We start from the raw sequence: 20,157 nt of genomic DNA, 5'->3' as shown, positions 1-20,157 counted from the left end.
AGTTCGAAATTTTCGAAAACTTTGTTTTTGATTTTAGCGCCTCTCGCGGTCATTTCTCGAAGTTGCAATGTTCTACACATTTGTAAGGTTTCACGAAACCTTTCATTTGCGCTTGAGTTGATCGAAATCGGACTTGTAGAACCCGAGATATGACATGCTAACTTTGGAAGGCTATATCTCGAGAACGGCGACATAGATTTTCTTCATTTTTGGCATGGAGCTAGATAATATAGTCAGCTATAACATATCAAAAAATGAAGCAAATCGATAATGGCGTTTTCGAGATATTCATCGAAAACTCATCGAAAATTTTGTTTTTGATTTTTGGCCCCCTAGCGGTCACTTTTGAAACTTTCGATGTTCTAGAGAGTTGTAGGGTTTGTTGAGATCTTTAATTTGAGCCCGGGTTGATCGAAATCGGTCAAGCCGTTTTCGAGTTATGGTCGATTTTCGATGAAAAATTGTGGCGGCCATATTGACTAAACGGCTTGACCGATTTTCGAAAATGAGGTATCGTTGGAAAGGTCTTGATGGCCCCTACAACATATAAAAATTTCAGATTTTTAGCTATTACAGGGGCTGAGATATAGCGAAAACAAAATTTTGAGGTTATCCAAAATGGCGGACGGGGGGGGGGTAAAATTTGACATCATAATCGGATGTCTTCCAGTCGATATTTAAACTTTACCGTTTACCGCAAGTCTCTATCTATTACCGTTCTCTTGCAATTTAACGTTGTACTACGGACGGCCGGCCGGACGGCCGGACGGACGGCCGGCCGGAAAAAAAATTTTTTTGGCGCATACGTTTTTTGGAATGTGGGGACTCTAATTCGTGCTCATCCCAAGTTTGAGCCCGATCTGACGACTTTCGATTTTGCTCGGTACACAAAAGCTGTGTCTGAAAGAAACACAGCTAAAAGAAGAATTTCCTTCTTAATCCATTCGTTTTTGTGGTGCAAAAGCGATTGTATATACCTGAAGAGAATATTTGGACAATCAGAGGAGGAGCAACAAGACAAAATAGCCAATATATGGATGGAGTTAAATGTCATTAAAGTGTGGCAAAATTATTGCTTCTTTTTTTCCAACTCCTTGGCGAATGCGGTGCTAATAAATTAGAGGCTCTTTCCGAATATACATATTACTCTCCTATATGGATATTTAGTTTGAGGGAGCTTGACTTTGGGATATAAATCAATCAACAACACATTGAAAAGTTCAATGTCGTGCCCAATAAAGTGGAAAGAGATTTTTGCCATCGAAGCTCAATTTTTGGCTGCTATAAAATTTATTAACATGTTTCAAAATATTATAAAAAGAATCATATTGGTTGGATTAATGGCCCCGAAAATCCTGCTTCTAAATGGAAATTAAATTGTCGGAGACATTTTAATTGATTGTTAGAATTCTTTTGATTTCTTAATAAACCCAAAATCCATACAAAATATTCGATTGTTGCTAAAAAAAGGCAATAAAATAGTTGTAAAAAATTTTCTTTCACCTCCTCTGCAGAAGTAGCTGAGAAATCGTTTAAAAAATATTTTTTAAGTGCTGGCACATTGGTAATTAAACGCGTGGGTAATTAGGAATCGCGTACGGGCGAAGAAAGTTCTATAAATAACATAAATTTAATTGGAAATCTTTTTTTTTCTTTCGATGCAATTCAGAAGCAAAGAAATCGTGCGATATGCAAATTAAAACACGAATGGCGAGCTTCTGGGTTTTAGCTAAATGGATGTTCCTTCAGTTAGGTAGCCCACAACATACAACATGATTGTGTGGGCAAAAAAGAAATCCCAGTCAATGGGTCACATCCTCCGGACGGGGGTCATTTTTCTATGTTTATTCTTCCAATAAAAATTCTTCACCTGCAAAAGCTGCGGGTGGTTAGAGCTCGAATAAAAGAGCCAAAGAGAAGTTATATTAATTTTTATTTTATTTTTTTTACATTTTAGTGGCTCCAAGAGAAAATGCAAACATTTTAATTAATTCACTGTCCTTCTTCGCAGAACTACCTTCCAATAACCCCATTAATCATTCCTCAATATTCCCTCAATCTACAGAGCAAGTAAATAGCAAATATTTGCCTTTCATGGAAAATATACATATATAGGGTTGGGCAAAGAAGGGTGGGGAGAAATAGTAAAGTGAGGCAAAGAAAATAATCACTGTTGCTATTAATTTAGGCGCCATTGTGTCGTTTTTCTGCTATATATATCAATGAGGTGTAATTGCAAGAAATTACTGGAGATTTCTTTAGTTTACTTTTGTGAAAAACACGAGAAAACTTTCTATCAAGAATATTTTTCTTTCCAAGTTTTTTTCTTATAATATTCCGCTTAGATTCAATTTAATCATTTACACTCCTCCTAGTAAAAATTACCACTTCACAAAACTATTTTTCACAGTGTTGATAATTTGCAAATTTACTACAAATAGAAGCAAATGGGAAGAAAAAACTCCTACTACTCAATTTTTTTGTATATGGTAATTACCTTCACACTGCGATCTAAGATGAACAGACAAAAAAAAGATCTCCCATAGAGAGGAAGAGAATAATTCTCTGGATGGTGAAGATGAAAGTGAAAAATCCCGTTTGGTGAATGGCAAAGAAAAACGGCGATGATCGCACTTTAACCCACATAATATGCGATCGCGCGCCATTTGACTTGCATGAAGGTGAGATGAACCGCAATTGCGGCTCAAAGCACTTAAAAACACAATCATTAAATACCGGAGGAGGTTTTATATCGCTCTGACCGCGCTGATCTCCCGGGAGTGTGCCGTGCGACGTCACTATTTCGACGATCACTTTCTCTGCGCCACCGTGACGTCACTGGGCGTCGCGAAAGCCGCAATCTGCGTGTGAGGCTGAAGAAACTCAGTGGTGTAGCAGCAGCGGTAACTGCTTCGATGGTAGCGCGAGGCCGAGACGATCTCCTACCACTCACTATACCTTCAGTCTACTCGCGAAAGCTGTCGGGTGCGCACGTCTTGGCATCTCTTGGAGGCGCAGTCTGTTGCTCACAAGAAGAAAATCCTCCCCTCTCCAACACAGGAAAAAATCATTCCATACCGGAGTGAATTATGTGCTGGATTGCTTGATGACAAATTTTTTCTGTGTGGATTTAACTGACTGCCCCAAAAATCACGAGAGAATCGCTCGGATCCGTCTTTTGGGAATACAGGAGGTCTCTTCCTTGATCCCAGTCAGCATCAAAAATCATTGTGACTTTGAGTTGAACAAAACGGGGCGCACTTGAGAGTTTTTCGCGCGTTTTTTAACGGACCTACAGTGCAAATTGTTTCTTAAACGTTGGTTTTTTCTAAAAAAAAAAAAATTGAAAAGCCGTGTGCCGTCAAAACCCCTGGTACAAGGAAGAAAAAATAAAAGAAGTAAGAAGTGCTTAAGAAGTAGGAAAAGTTTTGTGTGGTGTGTCTTTTGCGAGGAGATTAAAAGAGCGTGCGAGATTAAAGAAAAAAAGGTTGCTGAATTAATTTTGTGCCGTGTGTAATTAATAATTAATATTTCATATAATAAACTTTCAATGGGCAATTGTAGCTGTGCGAGAAAAAAAAGCACAACAGAGAGATTTATTCACAAGAGCTATAATACGGAAGTGAATTGAAAAATATATTTGTTCGATGGTGTCGCAAGTCATTTTCACTTTCTGCAATCATGTTAATCATTTTGATAAATTCCCTTGCCACGAGATGAATTCAAAATTGATCTCTTTTTCTTCACACATCTCTTGCGTTTTTTTTTCTTTGGCAAAATGTGTCAAACGTCGTCAAACTTGATTATTTTGTTAACAAATAAAATTTTCATCAACTCTGGAGTTTCTTCAGAGGCTTTATTTGCATATTTTACGTGTGGTTTTTGTTGAAAAAAAAATGTTGTCACACTCCCTGGAATTTTCCATGTCTTAGAGTCACTGTGGTGTGTGAGTAAAACAAAAGACTTGTATGCCAACAAGCGACGAACCCGATTTTTCTTTCCGCTTTTCCATTTCGTTTCGAAAGCTTTGCGTATATACCTTTTTTTGTAGACTATTTTTGCACACCTAATGCATTAATGTCATGCACCAAGTGATAAAATATTATCACTTGTACATCGCAGAAGTGAAATTTAACTTGCCACCACCGTAGGTGTTTTTTCTTCAAAGTGAAAGAAGCAAAACGCGAAGAACATCGGCTGCATATTAGTGGTGATTGTCGATGAACGAAATCAAAGTGAAACTCTGCAAAGTACTGCAAATGTGAGAGACCGTGTTGCCGCGTGCAAAAGGTAGAAAATAAAGTGTCCAAAGCGGATTTAATTGGGGATTTTGGGTGTCTATATAACTACAGAAGGAGAGAACAAAATTTGCCATTGATCGGATTTTGGATATACTTGGCGAAATTTCGTATTGAGCTAAAAATAGGTGAGCACTATATTGTTTAGTCATATATTTACGGAAATATCCCGGACTTTAGTTTCTTCGTAACTTCTTGCGAACGTATTGGAAATGTTTGGTTGTCTTTTAATTAAAAATAAAATTTTCTTAAGACAAATTGTCTTGTATTGCAATTTTTTTAACTGTTTTTTTTTATTATATTTTTCATATGACTTTCCCCACTATTTAAAAATTTTAAAATAATAAAAAAAGTAATTCAAGTGTTAAGAAAGAGTTCCAATTTTTTCTTACCTCAAGTGCAATGAAATAAAATTAGAAGATAAATTTTGGATTTTAATGAATAAAAAAAACTTCACTCCGTGAATCGAATTGGAAATTGATTCCATCAATTTAATAGTGTGTGGGAAAAGTGTGTGAGCAAAAGTGCAGACACACAAAAAAAAAGAAAGAACTAAAAAATAGATAGATGATTGCCTCATAATTATCGCTGCAATATTTGACTTGCTTCTATCGAAAATATTATTCCACATGAAATTATATCTTGGAGATGCTCTTAAAATGCTTGTTTCACAAGGTGATCATCTTGTGAGCAATCTCATGGTGTTTTCTCATCATCTTATGCGTATCGTTTTGAACATATGGAGGGAGCCGTGGTTAGTATGTACTAAAATTCGTCTTGAAGGAGAAAATGCGGTCAACTTTTTCTCGCACCTCGATAGTGAATGGTCTAAGTGCAATTCACTGTGCACCATTAAAACTCAATATAATTTCATCATGATGCGATGACCAAAAAAACGTTTTCATCCTCATAAAAAATCCATATATCCAAATTCTCTCTCTCTTCAGATAATTTCCATTTTCTTTTGACCATTTGAGGTGTGAAAAAGGGCCCGAAAATGTTTACAATACACGGAATATAAAATGTCTCAATTAAAGAGAGTGAAAAACCACTTTTTCTTTATCTTTTAAAATTTCTTCCAAATGAAAGAAAAAAGAGATCGCTCTTGTAGGTTTGTCCATGCGTTTTGTCATTTGGCACATAGTTAAAAAGCGACACTTTCTGCCTGATCTGGTACATAATTTATAAAATCGAATTAATTCAAAATCTAATGTGAGGCGGCAAATTTATCTAACGGAAAACGGGTGTTATATAAAATTTGTCGGTGTGCGCGCTATTTTCTTTGCTTTTTCAATGCGAGGAAGAATGGCACGGAGAAATGTGACGGAAATGGAAATTTGAATTGCCTTGCATAAAATCTCAAAAACAATTTATGTACGGTACAAAACGGGTGCAAAAATAGAGAGCACTTATTTATGTACCTATATGTTTTCAAATAAAAACCATTGATTGTTCAATTAAATGGAAAATTACAATAGTAAAAAAAACTTTCAATTTTTTTCAATAAAATTTGTTTAGTGAGTTGTTTTTGACTTGATAATTAATTTTTTTAGCGGACGTGCTCTTTTTTCAACTGGAAAACGTTGAACTTTCTTATCTTGTTTAGTGTGAAAATTACGACCAAAGATTTTTTTTAATGTGTAGGTATTGTTTTGTAAAACCCAATCTTACGAACGCAACCTTTGCGTGATTTGTTGAGCCTGAGAATTCTCTTTTCCAATCCATCAAACATTTTATTTTTCGATCGCATCTTTATGCAATGGAATCTTTTGGGCTATTGAGCAGTCATCCACATGCATTTGGAATAAACACTGCCTGGCTTTTTTATTGTTGTTGTAATTCCAGCACTCCTCAAAAGTGGCCACGGTACACCCTCTTCTCTCAGCCACAATTATATCGACAACTTTCATGCGGGGATTTGGTGAACACGCGAGTTTTATATAAAATCGTCACATCGCACGATGGTAATTTAATGACAAACCAATAAACTACTCCTTGAGATGAATTTAAATTCACTCAAACACCTCAAGACTGTGCGCAAGTTCTTCAACTGTTAAATCTTCCACGTCTTTGCCCGTCCCGGGCCAATGAATGCCACTCGAAATGGGTCACTACATTCCACATGAGCTGCTTTCGGAATACCATACAGACAGTTTTTTTTCGAAGAAATTGTCATGGATTGATATTTTGTAGAAGATAAAAGTTTGAGGCTTTTTTAATGTGAATTCAGTTGGAATTTTAGTTAGTAGACTTCTTTTATCAGATCATTAAAAATAATGTATTGAATTGAATGAAATATGATACTAGTTAACCGAGAGAGTTAAGATTATATTGCAGGGAGTTTTATATTTTTTTATGCTTCATGCGAGCATATGCTTCACGTCAAACTTTCTTAATATTCTCATTTTTAAGAAAAATTCTCTAGAAAAACAAACTGTAGAGGTGAATTATTATCACGAAGTTGTTGCATGTACAAAATCGTCGTCTTAACTAATGATTTACTCTTAAAATTACTTCAGTGAAACTTGCTTCTTTCAAGGATGCCTTTTTGGGCACACTTCCCCAACTTGTTGCAAATGCAAAATACTTAAAGACCAAACCACATACCCACGTTGCAATGGCTGAAAGTGTAAGTTTTTTCGATGGTGTTTTGAGAACGAAAGTAACTTGGCTGGTTTTGGTCAGATGAGGATTTTTTTTGCATGTCTTGTGCATCAGGAAAAGTGCTGCAGCTGCTATATACATATGCATGCAGTACTTTACATCTCTCTCTCTGTCTTGGCCAAAGTGAAAGGGGTCTCCCGTGCAAGTCTGCGTGCTCTGGAAATTTGTCTTGGCAATTCACCTTGGGATCGTTTCGCCAGACTCGAATTTTTATATAACGACCTTCATGTCAATTTTTTTCTTATTTTAATCTTATGAGGATAAAATTCACTCTCGCTTGCAAAAAAATGCAATACTACGTGTGCCAGTTTCTCTGATGAAAATAAGAGGGAGTTTGGGGGCGCATTAACATTTTTCTCTTGGTTTTGCTTTTCTTGCAAATGGTGAGATATCTCATTTGCCGCAATTATATGGTGGATGTTATTTGAAAACTTGAATTTTTACTCAATAATCTGGTTCCTCGTGAAACTCACACGGTGTGCGTATAAATATTTCTTTGGCGTTCCTTTGCCGGGTCTCTCACTTTTTAAATTATTCTTCTTTTGCAGTGGTCCAATGTGGACTGGAGGAACGACATACATATGTATATATGTGAACTCAAATGCATTGGGTCTGATTATTAAATATTTATGCCAGGAGGAGTAAAAAGAATTTCTTGAAACTTTCAATATGCACGAATATACTTCTTATTATATACAGAGACGGTTTCGTTTCTTTTGGGTTTTTTTTTCTACGTGTGGCCATTGAATTTGAGAGGCATTTACTCATTGACATTCATTAAATGGGTTTCAAATTGTCCGGTTTTGTGCTGAGTACAAAAAAAAACTCCATTACTTTTGGTATATTTTCCCTTCTCTTGAGACACACTCTCAAATTTCATCTAGACCTCCTCAATTGCTTCCAAATAAGATTTCTTCGGCAAATACGGTGATGGAAAAATTTCTACAAATACCTACATTACATATACATATATCTTAGCACAAGAAAATATTGGAGGAGATGGAGAATTTCCACATTGAAATCGTGACTGATCGCAAAGTATTCCAATACTAACGCATTGAGATCACAAATCTTGCAGCAAAATGCTTTTGTTGCGATTTCCATTTAATAAATTGATTTATTATTTATTCACAATATTGCTTCGTACTGCGAGAAATCCACGCTGGGGTTCAATCATTGTTACCATCCTCTAGGTATCCATTGATGAGTGATCACTTTTCGGTGTATTGATCACCTGGTGAGGATCAATGATTCAACTTTGTTGCCAATAAACTATTCGCGCGTATTAGACAATTGATCCATAAAGATCTCATTTAGTGATGTCGGATATCACTCACGCGGAATTCTTTTCCATATTGCTGTCGTTTTTTTCCCCATCAGACTGACGAGATTTCAATCCATCGCTCGAGATTTCTGCGGCGAAGGTTACATTCAAAATGCTCGCAATTGCTTCCTCCTCCACAAATGGAGTTTAATGGATATGGCAATTAATGAAAATGGAGGGAATGTGTAGAAGTTAATCAATTGTGCATTAAATTTCCCGCATTAATTGCAATTTAATTCAGAAGGGAATGCATCTGCGGTGTCATTGTGCTGTTAAGCATTTTAAAGACTGATCCATACATCTTCCTTCTAACAGAATATATCTCTTTACATTTATAAGTTTCTTTGAGAGAGCTTTCGAAATCACTCAAATGAAAATAATATTGTGATATTTCATAAATGCGATATGGAGTATAGGGTAAAAAAAGAGAGTTCTCCAATGCTATTGAGGTGAATATTTTTGAAGAATAAACTGTGGTGCGGGAGAGGTAATATGGAAGAAAAGAAGAAGGAAGAGATGGAGCGCGAGATGATGAAACATTTTGTGTAATTAATTGAACAAGACAAGCCCTTCTGTGCACCTTCGGCATCATCGTCTCGCCTTCAATGGGGCTCTGCTTGATGTCCATAGCTCGTAGCTGCTGGGTTATTTGGATAATGAATATACATTTATTACTATTATATTTAGACATCATGCACATGGGATTTTCTTATTTTCTCCTGCACCACTTGTTAAACTCCGCATGATGCGTATTCTGCTTATATATTTTGTTATAATCTACATTTTGTGTGGATGTAGAACATGTACGTGTTCATAAATATGCGAAGGAGTTCTTATTTGATATCGCATATTGCGAGCAATTGATTGAGAATAATATTTTGTGAGGGAGAGAGGGCTGTGAAGAGGAGCTCCATATTTGGGGAGCTCTTTGTCATTTTATTCTGCAAAATAAATTTGATATTTTCAACACAACTATTTTTCACGATCACACCTGTACAGTGGTGGGTAAAAAGGTGAAACTTGTTGAGCAATTGTGAAAGACATTGCCATGATGCCCATAAAATGTGTTGACGAGATTTCTACTTGAAAAAGAAATGCTTTTCTTATGCTTATGCTGCTGTCGATGGAAATAAGGAAAACTAAAAGAGTTCCGTATGTTATTGAGTATACTGAAGATAGTGATTTATTTCAAAGTATAGTGTGATAAAATAATAAGATATATTTCTTTAAAGTTTAGCTACATAGTTAAATATTAAATGAACAAAATTCGTCATTTCCGTAAATTATTAACCCTAATGTACATATTTAGGTGAAATGAAACCTATAATAAGTATAGATAGAGAAATGTGCTTTATAGCAAAGAAATTAGAGAGGTGCTTGACACACCACATGGTAACTTTTTTTCTCTCACCCAAAACCGACCTTAATGTCTTAACTTTTTCCAACAGACTCCGAAATGGCTTAAAGTGAAACAAATAATTGTTATAAAACATACGGTATGAAGTGATTGTTGGAGGGGAAATTTATGAATAAGTCATAAACGGAATAGTGATTAGTTAATTCACATTCAGTTGATGGTTTTGGTGTGTGCAGGCTGTGGAGGAGTGAGGTAAAAACGTTTGGGTAATTTTAATTTAAACTCTCTGTGTGTACTATACGATGGAGAAAAAAATATGAATGTTTACACTGTGGGCGGATTTATTAGAATGCCTCTTCATCGTGGTATCATCATCGTATGAATGGAGTTGGTGCTGAAATTGTTATAATTATTTGCAATGATTCATTCTCTGCATACTTTTGTCTATTTTGTCTGGTAAGACTGCTGATTTGCTTAGAGGGGTGGTGCATGAGGATTATTCTTTTAAAATAATAAGTTTGTTTAGTAAAAGAAGGTATACGAGATTCTACGTGGAGGATTAATGAGGAACCATTCCATCGTATATGGTTTAGTTTATAGTTGATGCTCCCACTGAACGCCACCCCATAGGGTTTTCTTGCTGCACAATGTTACAGCTATTTTGCTATACTACATAATATATTAAAAATAAAACATTATAGTACGAAATATTGTAGATAAAATGTTAAACATAAATCACGGTGTAAGTTCGCAATGGATTCTACGGCAGGGTCTTTCTCCATGGGTATATAGCGTATGTATGACAACAAGGAATCGATGGGCTGTGTGTGGGGAAAAATTGTCTGTGCTGTGAGTGCACAAGAATAGAAGAATTTTCATTCTGTGCCTATACCGCCGATTTAACAATTCGCTTCTTTCGCGATCCTCTTTGCCGCCTCGTTTTGACATTGAAATGTGACTAACAGACAGATGGACACGAAACATCGGTAGGAACATAAATAAACTGTCGTCAGCACTTATGTTGCCACTATAACTCGGAAATAGAGTCTCAAAAGCATTCTATTGAATGGGGGGATAAGCGTAGAAGAAGGAAAAAAAGCGTGGAAATGATGAAGGCGACATATTGTATGTACAAAATACCTACAGTTGAAAAGTGCGTGGGATGTGATGCAATGCAATGGAGATTTTACGGCATTCACCCAAATGATACGCAAGTATTTTGTATCAATTGGTTAGAAATTACGAATTTAGAGACAATTTTACGAGACTTTCAATATCTCAATTAAGGACAACAAATACAGTTGAAAGAGAATTGTGAATGGGCAGAGAAATTCTGCTATATATACATCAACGTTGTGTATAGATCTTACAATCTTTCTTGTCTATTGAAAATTTCTCCCAATTGACTCGAAATAGTGAGAGAGAGAGCTTCCTGGAGAGTACCAGCTGCGTACGGTGAATTCACAATTTATTTTAAGTATTTTATGTTGCGACAATCGACTGGATCTTAGGGCGAGAATATGGAGAAAAAAAAACGGAAAAGAATAAAGAATGAAATTTCTACAATTTCCTGTCCAATTTATCCGAATGCCATACAAAGTGCAATGCTACTGATTCTTACGTGGTGTGCAATCGTATCATTGAATCACAGTCATTTGATGATACCGTGCAATTTGCAATACTCTAAATAGTCACGGAGAAATTTATAGAGACACATTGTGGATTATTTTATGGAAAAGTGCTCATAAAGTTACGCTTTTATTGAGCTAAACAATGCGTAAGATGGATTAATTTTAAATCAAATTACTTCATACATTTTCTACGTTAAATCGACTTAAATTTTTAGTTAGCCCTATTAATGAATTCTAATCTATAAATCTTAGAGATTTAAATGTTCAAATAATTCTTCTATTGAGTGTTTGGCAAATTTTCTACAATGTATATTATAGAGAACTTCGCGAAGTCCCCCAACGGGGAAGTGCAAATTGAATTGAAATAGAGACAGAGTGTGGAAAGTGTGAAGAATTTAAATTGATTTATGTTGCGTGAAAGAGTAAGAGAGAGAGCAAATATATACAAAAAATAATTCTCCAATACCTTTTTCTCTACATACAGGCATTTTGTATGCATAATCCCATTTGGACATTGCATAGGGAAAATACCACGCGCGATGTAGAAGAAAAAATGATCTTCTCAATGAGAATTGAATCATTCAATTTGCATTTTATGTAATTTGATTTTCTCTCTGTATACGGTTAGATGAATTCATATTTTTGTATTATATACATACATAATATATGTACATAGAAAATAGTATTCTCAGAGCGGCAAGCGCCTCTTTGACCTGTTTGATGTGGGTGGGATTGACATTAAAATTGTTAGAGGCAAAAAAGAAAAAGAAAAAAAGCAGAAATGCTTGGAGTACCTGAAGAAATGTGCTGTGAGGAAAATAGGAGGATGAGAGAAGACAAATAAAATCGTGAGTGAATATTTTATTGATGTGCAAAATTGCCTCCCACTTGCTCTTGTGGTCTCATAGAAATAAAACTTTGCAGTTAGATGGGAAACTATATATAGAAGGGATCACACTGCTGGGGAAATGTACGCGGTAGCAAAGTGTCAGGATGGCGGGAAAAGCCGCTCACAGTTAGAGATGGAAGGGTAATACAGGGCGGCGGCAAGGGCACCGCGCACAGAGATCCCATATCAAAGAGATCGTTTATCATTTAGTCACTGGCGATGGTTTACATGTGTATACTTTGAGTGTCGCCCAGTGCATGTCTATTGTGCATTTATCTCCACTTGTGTCGTCCATCGTACATTCAATGATCTCAATATGTATATAGCAATGTTGTATACATATGTATATAAACAAACGATGACTTGAAATTGTATATATGTGGAAAATTTAATAAATATAAAATTGCAGCGGAAACCATATTTAGACGGAGAGGAGTTATCGGCTTTGGAGATCATTTTTCGCCACATAACTCCTGCGTGGTAGTACTCGATATCTTCTAAATTGGATACTTAGCACTGCCATTGAAGCTTCCAACAAGCTTCCATTTTTACAAGTCTCTTTACATCTTTTGCGCGATTTTTTCTGCGAAAATTTATAATTTTAACGATTTTTTTCTCAACCTTAAATTAAATTTAAAAGAGAATCAAATCGGAACTTCCAAAACCACAGTTTATTTTTGTCTTTTACGGGGTATTTTGTAATATTCGTTACGGTTATTCATACAGAGTTTGTTGAGGAGAAGATCAATAACCAACGAAGGCAAACATTTAGTCACGTAGTGGGTGAAATGTTCTTCTCAGAAGTTCTTGAGATTTTCCCGTCATTCATGACTCAATGTGGGGAGATTTTTTGGACCGTGTATTAAAGAACACCTCACAAACTTTCCAAGATATGAATCTTGAGGTGTGAGATGACTGATTGAGATCGCAATGTTAATGGGGAACTTGCTAAAATTTCCCACAGGATGAACGATCCTGGTGGGATTGCAATTTTTATTTTTTCTTTAAAGTAAATTCAATTTGATTTTATTTAAATTTAATTCCCACAACCCTGAATGCCTTAGGACGGTTAATCCATCATGAGTGACGTCACATGGAGATCCAATCGTATAACCAACTTTTATACAAATGACTGTGAGTGATGCAATTGCAGAGAAGTGACATTACGTTTGCCGTGAAATCTGATTAATTCACCTGACTTGTGTGGAATTCAGAAAATTACTCACAGCCACATTAACCGAAATATTTCATAAATAATTTTTCACATTGTAACGACAATTTACGTGGAAATGTATAAAAATAGTGCTGGCCTTTCAATCGAGGGAAATTCTTTTTCTCTTCTCATAGCTCCGGGAATTTATATCTTGTGGTACCCTTGTCCATCCATTGGGTATGACTCAATCCGCCAACTCTCGCGACAATATCTTTTTCACTGCCAAGATTTTTTTTGCAAACACCGCACCACATGGATCAATTGATTTCTTTTCTTTTCTTTGCCGAGTGGGCAGAATAAAGTTCGTCTTCAGGTGGATAAATATCTACCATCGTACGAAATGAAAAAAAATCGAGTAGTATGTGTGCGAATCACGTCCGCGGAAGAATCCAATTGAGCGAGATGTGGCTTCTCGAAATAACATCCCAGAGGGAGAGAGTTCAATGATATTTGCTTCTTGGCGACAACTCCACACCAAGTCCACAAAATGTGCGATAAATAACAGTCGGAGTATCACTTTAATGGACAGCTTCACCCACCCGGGTCTCATGGGGGAATTTCTGCACCTTCTGGTTGCTTTTGGCAAAAAAAAAAGATCTAGATACTTGTTCTGACGAAATCGCAAGCACACCGGCCTGCCACATATGGGCCTGGCATGACTAATGACGACTATGGGTTCGTTGACAACATGCGGCATGTCCAATTCATCTGGCTATTCAATCAATGTGTGGACATCTAATTGGCTCTTTACATAATTCGTCAATTTTCTCTCGGCTTGCGCCAAAGATGCTTCTCCTGTTGATATTTCATCAATTGCCAAGCACGATGGTGTCTTCTTTTCTACATATGTCCATCAGTGTGAGTGGTTGTGGAGATATTGCCTTCTCTATTATCCACAAGTGGCAGAAAATAATGGGAAATTTGCATTCCTTCTTCGGAGAGATGGGCAAATTCCTTGAAAATCTTTCTAGCATATTATTTTGACATGATGTTTGCAATTGTAGAATTTTAGTTTCTTCAGATGAGATAGAAATTGAGGAACTATGCCTCAGCTCTTGCAGAAAAACCTGAGATTTAAACAAATTTGGATCAAATCATTATTCTAAAAAAAGATCAGATTTAATTACTAATGAATCTTAACGGTTAGAGATATTTGCAGATTAACCACCTTTTACATTGTAATTAGAACAGTATTACATCACTACGCGATTCCCACCTTGACTCAGCAATTTTATCGCAATTTCTGTTCACGCACTTTACGAGATGTTTCATTGAGTATTTCACCTGAGAAGACAGCACGAAGTACACGTGAGGTGTTTGGTGTAAAGGGGAAAAAAACTCAAAATAGTGCCAGAGATGAGCAGTTACTATCGCAAAAATTTTTTCTTCTTCACATATATGCATAATTTATTACCAACCGTCTGTTTTTTCTTGCGCAAGTTGACGAGCAAAAACACGTCACCATTTGACTGGGTAACAAATAGCCCAAAGTGATGGTTTCGCGGTTTAATTTTAATCCCATCCTCAACATAAATAGCTCTTTTTTTTGCTGTTTGCCCATCACTTTGTGAACTTTTCAATAAAATTTATGTACAAATAATTTCTATGGTAAATGATGAATTTATCACTGACTCTGCTAATGATCTTTCTTTTTTTCTTTACTCTGTTTTTTTTTCTTTGCAGTCTCGGTCCTGTAGAAACATTTCCACGTGAGATGGTGTCAAGGCGGAAAATCTTATCCCGTTCAAGGGATGATCTCAACCTCGATCACACCTACCATCCGCAGCAGGAGGACGAAGAGGATGTTTGGTATCAGAAAGAGAAACTTTATAAGGTATGTGTACCCGTGCGCGCGGGTTTTTGCTTTCTATTATATCGCACACAATTGCGCACGATAGAGAAGTTTCTTCATCTCGCTAAGTATAACGGGGTTCTTTGTAAATGATTCTTTGGCGTGTGCAATGCGAAAGAAGACAGCCGTATGTGGCCATCATCATTGGCAATTGGAAAAGAACGGAAAACTGGTATAGAACTCGCGCGATCTCTCGTCAAAAGGGAAAAAGAAAAAAAAAAGGTGGCTTTCTGTTTGATGCAGAAATTGCCACAAGGTGCACAATAAATGACTATGTTGCACGGCTAATAAATAATAATAGCACCGTCGGACTCTTGCGCAGATATACACATATAAGAGAAAACTAGGTAACTAAACCATTAAACTCTTAGAGCTTCATGTATAATCTCCTCACAAGACGACCCTCATACCTGTTCTTTCGTTTGCTGCCCAAGCGAATCTCGTTTTCTTCTCCTTCTCGTGCTTTCCATATCGCTTACACCAAATAGCAAATATTGATTGGAGATTGTGGATCTGCTTGAGTGACTGCACCTTTGCAGTGGTGGACATTGCAACAAGTTCACCAATTTTGCTGAAAGAAGTTAAATTTTAATATCTATTCTTAAAGTAGATCAAGACGACTTTTTTATATTCTCAATAACTTCTGAAATTTCATTTCTATAGCAAATATACCAGGCGCCTCCATATTAGAGAGTAGAGTATTAAAATATAGAGTATGGCTCAATTTTTCTGACCATCAGTGTATTTTACACACTGTCGCATCTCTTTACACATGTTTGAAATTTTTTTTCCAATAAAAATAACCAAAGAAAAAAAAAACATGAGTGGGACGATAAACAGTGAGGTGGTTTTGTGATTAAATAATTGTTTTTGGGTGAGTCTGTTTATTTCGTCAATCACGACTTCTTCCTCATTTTGCACCACCACTCCACTCGCGCGAGGAATTAAAAGTCTTTTCCCATTCGCATGGTAATCTCACCATCAAGCAATTACTGTCAAATTACAGACACTCAATTAATCGATTGGCTCTGTATAAGGAATCTCTATATACTAAAGCAAAATCGAGAGGTGAAATTTGCCTCAAGTGTTCAACCTTTCTGCGCGCGATAGACAATCGCACCGCTAAAGTATAAAAATCTCCCAATATAGCTTCTCAATATACGATTCAAATTCAAAAGCATTCTTTTGGATTAACAATTTACAATTGAAAGGAGAAACTTCCGCTAGAAAGGAGGCCAATCTACAAGATGAGATTCACTTTTCGATTGATGATGAACTCCTATTTTTCGGAAGATGATATTTGCGATAACTTGGATTCAATTATTTCTTACTTTATTCGTTGCTTTGGCAAAAACATTTTTATTTGCAAAAAAAAATCTCTTTTGTAAAATACTTGGGCATCGCACTTGCGTCATATTTGCGTCGTTACAATGGGCACGGAAATGTCTGCAGTGCAGAGTGGTTAAAGAAAATGTCTTGAGTGCGAGACATTTTCCTTCTCTTCCCCATTTCTTCCGAATTCAAACAACAATCAGCAATTGTGATTTAATATCACGAAAAAGGGGCATCACTTCAATTTAATATTGAGAATAAAATGAAATTCAAGATGTTAAAGACACATCAGCATAATTTTATATAATTTTCTTATTTCAAAGATTCTTTATTCTTTCAATAAGAATAAAAAAAATGGAGTTGATTCTCTTAGAAATCTTTTATTTTCTTATAATTTGTCAGTAATAAGACTTTTGGGGGAATCTTTCAAGATTTTGACAGTTCGATTTTAAATCGTTTTTTTTTAAAGGAAAATTACTTTTCCATGATTCTTTAAAAATCTTTTTTTCATTGTTTTTGTTAGAACAATTTAAAAATTATCAACTGTCAAAGTTTTACAAGAATTATTAAGTTGTGAGTAAAAGAAAAGATTTTTGAAAGAATCGAACTCATTTATCGAACGCTTTAAGAATATCTTTTAAAGTTGTTATCAAAGAAGTATTATATTTAGTAGAAGAAAACTTCATGTTTATTTGCGTCTAAAACATCTTGAGAAAGATAAGTGCAGTGTGTTGTGTTTTTGTGGCAAAACCAAAATCACGATATACTGCCAAAGATGATGGTGAGATGCTAATTCGATGATGGTAGCATTTCATTGTTCTTCTGCACTTGCCATTTTATTGTGGACCCGCACAATAGACTCCCCATACCAATTGCAATTGTGTGCGGGAAAAAGAATTTTGAAATGTTACAAAACATCTCCTTTTATATATTTTTTTCTTCGCCGAAGAAGTAACACAATCTCAATATACTTCTCTGCGTGTTGTATATGTATGCAAGCCAAACAAAATTGCGTCACACAGTGCAAATACAAAAATAAATGCAAATTGTTTTATTAAGACTCGAAAAAATTAGCTAAAAGTGCAATGTAATTTTTTTTTCTTCTCCCTTTGAGTTTGAATTATAAAATTGCGGAAGTAGGTCACACCGTGTGGAGTTTTAAATGTGAAGCAAATGCCCCTCTACTCAATTAATCACGTTCCGCCTCAAAGTGTCATTTATGCAATTCAACCATAAACAAGGCATATACATATGTAGGTATATTTAAATTTTAACAGCACCACATTGCAGCAAAACCACGAAGAATTTGGTGTATTGATTGCCTTTCAATCGCGATGATGCTCACACACGCAACAAAAGGAACATCTTCACGATTTTTTTCAGTTCTCTCTCTCAAACGTCAGATTCCATCGTAAAATAACTTTCTCAATCTCCATGTTCCAATCTCATCTTTGAACTTTATTCAAAAATTGTGAACTCTTTCGATTATGGGTTTCACATTAGATAATTTCAATTTAATTGGGTAAATTAGTTTTATACAATGAAGCAAAAATGCGGAAGATTTTTGAACTATATTAAGCAAATCCTCTCACTGATCTGATTTGCTTAATCTGTTTATTGCAAGATTGGTCAATTGAGGGAAAAAGTAATTAAAAAAAAAAAGAAAAATTCATAAGAAGTCTTTGACTTTGTTTCATCATATCCACAAATCTTTAATTTGTGCTTCCTGAAAGAACTTTGAATGTTATTACCATGTTTGCGACCTTATTATTTTTGGTTCCTTATTTACACTTTACTCTACTAATTCCCCGTGATTGCATCAGATCTTGAAGTCGTTTGAGTTTTTAATTTTGTAATTTTCATTTGCCAATAAGCAATTTGTTGCGTTCACACAGCTTCTGGCATCGCAGCCATTGATCTGCTTATTTGAACTCAATCACTTTTTTGTTGTTGTTGAATTTGCTAATTTAATTCTAAGATAAAAAAAAATTGACCAATTTGTGATGGGTTTGCTTAAGCAATTTGTCAATCTTCACTTGATATGACCATTTGTCAGCGAAGCGAATATAATTTTGGCGGGTTCAGAATGAAGAGCTTCTGGCTTCTGTTTTTATCTGATTGCCATCCCCATTTGCCAAGCACTTTTCGAATTTTCTTCATACCATTTTTGGGGATCTTGAGAAGATTTATGGTTCTGCATTTTGAAGAATTTCTCTGCAACACATTTTTTTTGGGAGATTTTATGTCTTTTTGTGCATCCATTAGTCATTCCCCACTTGTTGGATTCCAATGCAAATTGCTGATTACCGAATCAGTAAAAGACGGACTTTTTTTTCACATCATGTACACACAACCAGTAGATGTCAAGAAATGGTATGAGACAGTAGCTTTTGAATGCCGTTGATGCGGTCTCTGACCAAGGCGGGAGGTTTTCCTGTTTGCACAGCGGGAATGATGTGAATACAAATTTTCAGTGTCGCCGTGTAAATTTGGAGGGAACTAAAAGGGGGCACACACAGCGGCACTATGTGGCCAGAAAAGGGGGGCCTCAAATGATTATTACAATTTCTCTGATGGAATATGGTATTGTCTAACGGTGTACCCCCTGTGTGTGTTTTTTTTCGCGCATCATACGTGCAATCAACGCAATTGAAGTTCCCCGCCCACCTTTGGTCATATATCAACAATTTATTTGACACATTGATTACGCCTGGTTATAGCGCGGCAATTGCATAATTATGGGCCGTCGATGACATTATATAATGTGGCACCAAAGATGAATTCTCGTTAATTCGGCTTTTCTGATGCTTCTGCGCGCAATCCGCCTGCAAAGTTCGAGTTCATGACATTTGCAAGTTTAGTGAAGAAGATGTCGCTGTCCAAAGCGACTTTTAATCACACGTCAGGAAGAAAACTAATTAAGATTGTAGCTCTTTGAGAAATATTGTGGAGGATTCTTTGTTATTTCGCAATAAAATGGGGCATTTGCTGCTAATTTTAAGACATCAACAACTTTTTTGCTGGATGAAGAGAAGAAAATTAATTTTGAATTTTTTTTTTATAATTTAATTTTATAAAGAAAAAAATTCATGTCTCGTAAGTGAAATTGCTCGAGAAATTACCTTTATACCTTATGGTCAATGGGCTGCTCAAGAAGCACAATCACGTACCACAAGAAGAAGAGTCATATAGTGCAATTTTGTATACATCTGCACCAGCAACATCGTGAAAGTGACGGATCATCGTTAAATTCTCATCATTGGTGGCACATTTAAAATTATGTAAATTTTCTAATATTTGTTTTGCAACGATCTTGTGTGCACATCCAGCCACCGTGAGTGGTCATCAATGTATGGACAAAAATACACAAATTTCGGCCACTTCTTTGGAGCTATAAATCTCACATTTCTCACCCAATGTGCCAATGATTTTTGAGACGCCTCTATGGTTTTTTGTTTTTTTTTGTGTGCTGTTGTACAGCACAAAAAAACTCTTTCGCAACATGAAGATGAAGATTTTGACATTCTCGTCGTGGTGAAAAATCAATCTCAATGGTTGCGATAAAGATGATTATTTGTTTCAATGTGTAACTAATGT

The 20,157-nt window shown here is 35.9% G+C and overlaps 1 protein-coding gene across 2 annotated transcripts in view; it reads left to right on the top strand.

Annotated features, from left to right (window-relative positions):
- Window positions 1-20,157, top strand: part of LOC129792093 (uncharacterized) — a 103,436-nt gene that overhangs the window by 29,421 nt on the left and 53,858 nt on the right. For both annotated transcript variants that reach the window (XM_055830838.1, XM_055830837.1), the window contains exon 3: window positions 15,060-15,210. In XM_055830838.1, the coding sequence (XP_055686813.1) occupies window positions 15,060-15,210 (151 nt within the window). The remainder of the gene's footprint in view (window positions 1-15,059; window positions 15,211-20,157) is intronic.

Source organism: Lutzomyia longipalpis, chromosome 3 (genome assembly GCF_024334085.1).
Source record: "Lutzomyia longipalpis isolate SR_M1_2022 chromosome 3, ASM2433408v1".
NCBI lineage: Eukaryota > Metazoa > Arthropoda > Insecta > Diptera > Psychodidae > Lutzomyia > Lutzomyia longipalpis.
This window is presented reverse-complemented; position numbering and strand designations above follow the sequence as displayed.